At 43.7% G+C, this 8,208-nt stretch overlaps 1 protein-coding gene across 1 annotated transcript; it reads left to right on the top strand.

The window, feature by feature from the left end:
* Nucleotides 1-1,983: 1,983 nt before the first annotated feature.
* On the top strand, nt 1,984-5,920 carry LOC118018297 (protein pitchfork-like; the record flags this gene model as incomplete). Its single annotated transcript, XM_035016692.1, has 4 exons — nt 1,984-2,113; nt 3,755-3,872; nt 4,881-5,051; nt 5,882-5,920. Coding segments are annotated over 4 exons (458 nt in total), but the record flags the coding sequence as incomplete, so codon positions are not given.
* Nucleotides 5,921-8,208: the final 2,288 nt, after the last annotated feature.

Raw genomic sequence — 8,208 nt, 5'->3', positions numbered from 1 at the left:
ATCAATCATGTCCTTGAGGCTGTGTCCTGCCTCCTTGTCCACCCCCCTCCAACCTGTCATCTATTCCAAGGACTTGTCCATCACACATCTGTGCCTCTGACCTCTTGTCAATCCCTTAACACGGCAGGCTCTCTTACTGCGCTTACCAAGTTGTCTTTGCAGCAAGACATTAGTACCTAAGCTCTCTGAGTCTGCTTCCTCAGCATGAGATGACATGTCTGTGAAGCACTCGTTCTTATCAGAGATAAACAACCACTCGTTTTTATCAGAAATAAATCATTTGACTACTTGTCTTTTCTCTCCCACTAGCGTTTAAAGTCTTGTAGACATCTGGGTCCTGGAATATCACCCACTGTGCTCAGCACAGCGTTGTCCACTCAGAATCATCACTCAGAATTATCCACTAGGAGAGGGGAGAAGGTAGCAAGATACAGAGGCTTCCATCCCCAGTTATTCAAGGGGCGCTTGGGGACAGTCTCTTCAAGGACTGAGTCTATTAGGAGACATAGTATTGACATTGTTCTTTGGCAAATGCCAGTTCTTTCAGACACAAGTAAATTATGTCTAATGTGCCACATTATCTGTGGAAAGTGATTACAGTCTTAAAAGACCACTGTCATGGCCATCTGTTTCTGGTCATATCACAATATTTGAAGAGTTTACATAATCAGGAAGGATGGAGGGTTCAGCAGGTATTGTTAGAATCCTTATAAATCAAAAACTCTTCAATTTCTTGACTCAGGGATACGAGGTCTGGGTCAGAGCATGCACCTAGAAAGATAGCACACCAGAGACAAGGGATTAGTCAGAGGTAGGGTCCTAGGGTCCCTTGATCTTAGGAAAAAGAAATATTTAGCCAAAAGCTACTAAGAAGTGTATCTGAAAAGCCTGGGTGTTAGCATCTCAAATGTGTGTGAGAGTCCCAGGAGAGTGGGAAACAATTCTCAAAAGAAAGGATACCAAGGCAGGATTCAGGGCTGACACAGCTAATGTTAAGTACCGAAGCTTTATTTATATGCATCCTATTATCCTGTCACTTAAAAACAAATTCCTGCTTTCTTCCATTTTGTGTGATTGGATTTGGGTTCTGAAAGTGTTCAGTATAGGGTCCTAATCTCTTGTTGGACATTTTCCTGACACTAGAGCACAAAGAAAGGGATACTGGCTATAAAATACCTCTGAGTGGAATGGGAGCAGCAGGGGCAACAAGTCATCTTGGTCCTTTACCTCCCATCGATCTCTTTCTACAGCTTCAGCAAATGTGTCTTGAAATAGCTGAACCCCACCCTCATCTTGGTTTTCTCCTTACGGTAGGCTTACTTCTATAGCTGGGGTAGTGAAACCATACCTGATACATGAACAGTGTGGGGGTCAAGGGCAGGTTGCCCCCAAATGTGCTACGTTGGCATATTGGTTATTTTAAATAAAAATTACTTTAAAAACGGCTGGTACAAGGACTCTCAGACCCTCCTCTGTCCCCCTAAAAGCAGGAAACCAATCTCCTGTATGAAAACTGCCCTCCCTGTACTAGGAAGTAAAAAGAAACCCTTATCACCAGAGATAGGGACTTTAAAGCTGAGAAAGCTGTAAAAACAAACCTTGTTATTTTTTCTAATCTACTACCTCAGCCTAAATTCTGCTTAGAATTTCCTAATTCAAGCTTCCAAACACCTTTTTTCTTTATCCAATCAATTCCTCACAAATTTATTTTCTCATTGTCCAAACACTGCCTGCCTTGATCATTTCTTTAGGTCTCATTGTTGGGCCTCCCTGAGATTAATAAAACTTTGGGTATTTTATTCCTGTTAATTTGTTTCATGTAAATTTAATTCTTAGTCCAGATGGAAGACTGAATGGTAGAGAAAAAATTGTCCTTTCCCAGTAACAGAAAGAGGAAGATTCTGTTTTATCTACTTAGAGCCTTTATATGTATGTATATACATCACCCTCTAACTTATTTGTTGACTTATTTCATGGAAATAGGTCATGATGCTTTACCCAGGCATGTACCAGGCTGCAAATCCTTGGGAGGAAATACACAAACAAAATTTGCTCCATTTAATGCCTTGTTGCCTCGATTTAGGACATACTCAAAGGGCAATTATTATCCTGGGTATGTCTCCTCTCTTCTGGAGCATTTCATCAAACAGCAATAAGAAAGGATGTATAAAGGAGGGGTTCCATCCAAACCATGCCAGCTGAATAAGGAACCACCCACCCATCTTTAAAGAGCCAACCTCTGACCTTCCAGATCTCTGGCATTATAGAATTCTAAATCATAGTGTTTCACTCAATCAATAGCTATAAATGTGCCAGGCACTTCCAAGGGGTCCAGAGATTTTGTGTTAAACCCCTCACACAAGGCTCCTCATTCCTTGGAACTTACTCTCTCAAATCCGGACAGATGAGAAGCAACTACACTCAAAAAAAACCCAATGGTAATAAGGACGGTTACCATATAATTTAGCAGTCAGACAGTGACACTTCTGAGAGTGAGCTTACTAATTATGGCAAGAGAGTAGCCATGAGCTAGGTTTGCCACAGGCACACCAGGCAGCGTGGTGACCCGGTGATGTGCTGTGAAGACAGTGAACAGGGTGGTGGTAATGGATGGATGGCGCCACTTTGGCAGGGATGTCCAGAAAGGTCTTTAGGGGCAATGACACTTGACCTGAAGTCTGAATGACAAGACTGAGCCAGCCCTGTGAAGATCTGGGCCAGGGCTTTCCAGGCAGGAGGAGCGGCAAGTGCAAACGCTGTAAGCTGGGGAGGGACTGGTGGGAGGAATAAGGAGGAGGCTGGTGTGGCCAGAGTGTGGAGAGCAAAGAGGAACTGAAAACAGAGCAGGAGTGCTGGGGCTGAGCCTGTGGCCCGAGTAGACCGAGTGCTTCAGGAAGCCATTCGGCAAGTGTGGAACTGCGGGGCAAAGGGTCAAGGTCTTTGTTTTGCTCATGAGAAATCCAAGGATCAGTGAGTGAGTGTAACTTTCTCAAGGTTGCATTAAGGAAGTGGAAGTGTTGACTCTTGGCCCCCGTGTCCATTCTAAGTACTATTTCCAACACAGCAAAGAATCTACACGAAAGACCAAGTGTTATGAACAAAGGCAATTATAATGCCACATCAATCAAACTTTAACTGCTTCTGCCTCCTTGTCCTGAGATTGCTGATTGACTTATCATTACACTTCTAGCCCCAGTTTCCCATCACAGGCAGTACTTATTCATGACTGTGGTAGGCCCTTTTCTCACCCACCACTCCTGGGATCTTTTGGTCCCTCAGCCAAGGATACTGAGTTGCAGAAATATTTTTCAATCTAGAGTTCATTTTAACCCTAACTGGGATGTCAAGACTAGATCTTTCTCTCTTTTTAAAAGATTTTATTTATTTGAGAGAGAGAAAGAGCACAAGCAGGGGGAGTGGTGGACGGAGAAGGAGAAGCAGGCTCCCCACTAAGCAGGGAGCCCAATGTGGAGCTCAGTCCCAGGACCCCAGGGCCATGACTTGAACCGAAGGCAGATGCTTAACCGACTGAGCTACCCAGGCTCCCCAAGACTAGATATCTTTAACACTCACAGCTAATCAGAAATACATTAACAGGCAAGGGAACCCCACACTTGCCCCACATTAAAGAGCTAATTGGGCTTTTGCTTTTTCTCAAGGAATTAGGCCAAGTTCAGGGATAGTTGTGGTACTGATGGAGTTCCTATATGGTCCCTAAGTCATTACACATGATGTTTTGTATTTTTATTTCTAGCCCTGGCACATACAACCTGGAGGTGAAACCACCCCCCAAAATCACCTGGCCAATGAAATTTGGATCTCCAGACTGGGCTCAGGTTCCATGTCTACAGAAAAGAACCCTAAAAGCTGAGGTAAAAAGACTGGACTTCTGTACAGCCTCTCTCTTGTATGTTCATATGTATCAAGGGTTCTTTTCCAGGAGTGTCTGAATGAGCTTCAGGAAGTCCTTGTTCCCCTGACAGCATATGTATGTGCAGTTTTGTGCAGATATGCATATGAGAATCTTTTTGGAGAGTTGCACAGTTTTGTTAGATTTTTAAAGGTGGGTATGACTGACAAAAGTCACATTTTCTTACTTAATCCTCAAATAATCTTCTGGTGCAGGAACAGGACAATTATACCTCGGTGATAGAGGAGGAAAATCAGGCTCTGATGGATTAAGTGACTTGTGCAAGTTGACAACTTGAATCTAGATCTTGTGACTCCTAAACCAGTACTCTTTCCATACACCACTAGAGTATTAGATCAGCAGGGGGCTGTAGAGCATTCTGGTGAGAAAATGGATTCAGGAGACAGACTGCCTGGGTTCAAATACTAGCTACCATATTGCTGGCTGTGTGATCTCAGGCGATTTTTCTAAGCCTCAATTTTCATTCTTTAAAATGGATATAATAGAATTAAGCTGATAAGGCTTTAAAGATCAAGCAAATATAGAAAAGCATTTAACATAGTACGTGTAACATAATAAATGCTCCACCCATGTGAGCTATCATAATTCCAGAGGTGCTGTTATTTAAGAGGAACCTTGGATTAATTCCACAACTATTTATTAAATGCCTACTGTATCAACATCATCATGCTAGACCTATGAGTAACAGTCAGGAATCAAACACATAATCTTTGTTGTTGAGAAGTTTACCAGTTACACTTGGAGATTTACCAAGTCCTAGCATGACAGCACAGTAAGATGACAGAGACTAGCTCTATGTTGACAGAATCCTAAGACTAGGCTCGTATGGGGTGGGCTTCAGGTGGGCCACAACAGCGGTGATGTGCACTTCTATTTTGCACAGCCAGGAGGACAGGAGGTAGAGGGTTCTCATTAGAATATTGACCTAAATAGTATTCCTTCATTGCAGTTGTCCACCGACAAGGACTTCAGAAAGCACCGGAACCGTGTGGCCTACCAGCCTGTTTTACAGTTGAGGAGCTGTGACTACCTTCATATGCTCCTCCTGACCATGGATCCAGGATTGAGGACAGAGCTGCTCTTCCCCCACCCCCACACTGCCCTGCTCTCTTGTCTGCCAGTATGGGGCCCAGGGAGGAAAGGGGCTCATAACTACTATGTGAGAACAGAAAGACTACATCAGACTATTCTGTGTCCACATGCTGGTTTGTCATATACATACATAGATGGGTCTGGGGTTCCTGCCCAGTGTTCAGTGGGGTGGCTCCATTTTACTGAAATAGTCATGGGTCTCTGTCCTCATGCTCTAACCAGGTTCCAGTTTTATGTATTCTACCACTAGCCCTGGAAACAGGGGCTCTTGGCCTCTCCATATCAAGGATTTCAATGAGATTTGGGCTTGTTTGGGCTCGTATTTGGGCTTGCTGCATATGGAGGATATTTGAAGGCAGAGCAAAACATGTTTTAAGGGTTCTTCTGGGGCACCTGGGTGGCTCAGTCGGTTAAGTGTCTGCCTTCAGCTCAGGTCATGGTTCTGGGGTGCTGGGATCAAGTCCTGCATCAGATTCTCTGCTCAGCACGCAGTCTGCTTCTCTCTCTCCCTCCTCCTCTGCCCCTGCTCATACAGTCTCTCTCATGCTGTCTGTCTCATGCTCTCTCTCTCACGTGCTCTCTCTCTCTCTGAAATAAATAAATAAAATCTTCAAAAAAAAAAAAAAGAACTCTAAGCTTCTGAGTTCCTGGTGTGGAGTGGGAAGGAAGGTCCTGATTTCTTTGCCTTTCCCAGATTAATATAAAATTCACAGAGCCCCAAATTCCCAATTTCCCACTATATAATCTGTTTCATTTGTCAATCATCATAGAAATTGAGTTCCTACCATGTGTCAGGAAGAGTGGCAAGGGCTGGAGATATAGCCAGAATCAAAATAAGCTCCTTCACTGGCTTCTTAGACTGGCCTGAAGTATGCTGAGGCCTCCCCAGAAGGCTAATGGACTGGGTCTGCTCTCCAATCTGAATGATCCCCAGAAGACTTCCAAAGGTATAAAGGTCAGAACACACAGAAGCCACCTTCAAAGTACTTATCTAGACACTCTGGCCTGAGAGGTAGGCCCTTTCCTTCCAACACTAACTGAAATAACTCAAGTATAATTCCTTCAGGATGGGCACGAAGTGTGGTCTATCTTATCTTTTAATTGGGAGGTCTTTCGTCCCGCTTAGTCATTAGCAGAAAGGTGAGAAGTCTGTATATGTCTGAATACCAAAGACTGAGAAGCTGTCAGTGACTACAGAAAAGCGTTAGTATTAGTATTACAATACTCTCTGGATTGTTGGCACAGAATTTGAGTGAACACAATCAATTTAGGCTGGAAGGAAAATAAAATCATTTGCCATTCCTGGGCTAGACTATTGAAATCCTTCTCTAACTATTCACATGGATGTAATAGAATTCAGGATTTGCTTTGGGGCTGTGGGAAAGATGATGCCCGTACACTTCAAAATCCAAAAAAGAAATTCAGATTGATTTTTGTTTTTTATTTTATTTCTTTTAGTGAAAAGTGTTCCACAGCCATTTTTCCCAGGCTGCTTGTGTTCAGAGCTGTGAGGGGCCAGGATATTAGATCTCAAGAGAAGGGTAGCAAGATGACTCAGAGAACGACAGAATTTTCCTCAGTGTATTTTAAGCCTCCATTAGCCATGCCAGTTATGTCATAGTAAGCCAAGAAGCTAGCCTTCCATGTGTAAGGACAAGAAACTGGGACACAGACTGAGGATTAGAAGTGCTGAGTCAGAAGGTCCACCCATAGGGAACACTATGATGAACTTCTCTGCAGGGAACCCATAGTTTGTCCAGTACTTTTGACATATTCCTGAATAAGGCAACACAGGCATTATTTCCTTGCCAGTCGTCCCATTTAATTAACAAAATCTCCCAAAGAGAAAGCCTCTTTCCCAGAAAAAGAACAACAGAAGCTCTCCCCAAACCCTTCCCTATACCCCTCTGCATATGATTTGAGGCTTTTCTTGTTACACGGTTGAAATAATGCATGCCTTGATCCTTGGATCCTACATACAGGGAACTGTTTTTGTCCTGAACATCTGTCCCAGCTACCATGGAAGTCATAGGTCTTCACACCAATTAAATCAAGGAGCCTGGAACAAGATGTTTTGAGCCATCAGGAGCTGGCAGCATTTTCTTATAGACTATTTAGGAGCAGGAAATGGTAGCAGTGGGAAGCTGATGATGTCAACAGATACCCAAATGGCCCCTCCAATGTGGCTTCCTGACAGGCTCCAGGGAACAGGTTATGTGACCCCCATAGGGCTAGACAGGATGTCTCCTCTACCTGCTTGAAAGAAACTCAAAACAGAAGGTTAGGAAATGTGGGGTGTTAGAACATGTGTCTCAGAAACATGTCTCTAGGGCCATGGGAATCACAGGTGAGTAGCTCTCCTATTGCTTTGTCAATCATAGCTTTCTTGATTTTACAGCTTTTTCCAAAAGTAATTGCTAATGAGGACTGCTAGTATAAGGGTTTGCCATGGTCTTGAGTCTTGTTCCTCTTCTCCCCAAAGTCCACCATGTTGACAATTTAAAGGGGCCACTGCCATATTTCAGAGTCACTAAGTTCCCAAACCTCTTTGGCAACTAAAGGCACCAACTTTCTTAACATCATGTTGTTGACCAAGAAAGAATTCACTGACAATTTAAGCAAAGAGGCATTTATCTGGGCAATTAGAATTGTAATTCGGAGACACAGGTTCAAGTAGAAACCTGACTCGGGTTCTGAGGAAGAAAAAGAGGACGCAGAGCTGTAAAGGTGAAAGGCCATGAGAGCAGCTCTCATTCAGGTCCTCCAATCCAAAACAGGGATTGGTTGGGTTAGTGTGCAAATGAGGGATTGAAACTTCTTCAACTGCATTGGCTCCTGTCCAAGGGAAGAATGTGACCCATTCAGGTGTCATGGTGAGGAGGAAGTTGAGTCCAGGCTGAGGGCTTCTAGCTGGCAAGAAGTTCATGGCTCTTCCAATGAGGACTTGCATAAATTCCTCCTCCCTTATGGCCTCCCGACCCTATTTTCAAAGAGACTTTCTTAGCTAGGCTGGCTTGCTTCATCTTGATATCTCCTCTTACAATGTTTACATGATGACTTGGAGTACTATCCACCAAAAAGCTTAGGAATCTCTGCTCCAGGATTTGGGGGCCTGAGAGACCCAGTGCACTCACTTCCCCATCTCTGCAATTTCATATCCTGCATCAAAGTTCCCCTTACCAGCA

The sequence above is a fragment of the Mirounga leonina genome, unplaced genomic scaffold (genome assembly GCF_011800145.1).
Source record: "Mirounga leonina isolate KUSES-001 unplaced genomic scaffold, KU_Mleo_1.0 Mir_170664, whole genome shotgun sequence".
Taxonomy (NCBI): Eukaryota; Metazoa; Chordata; class Mammalia; order Carnivora; family Phocidae; genus Mirounga; species Mirounga leonina.
This window is presented reverse-complemented; position numbering and strand designations above follow the sequence as displayed.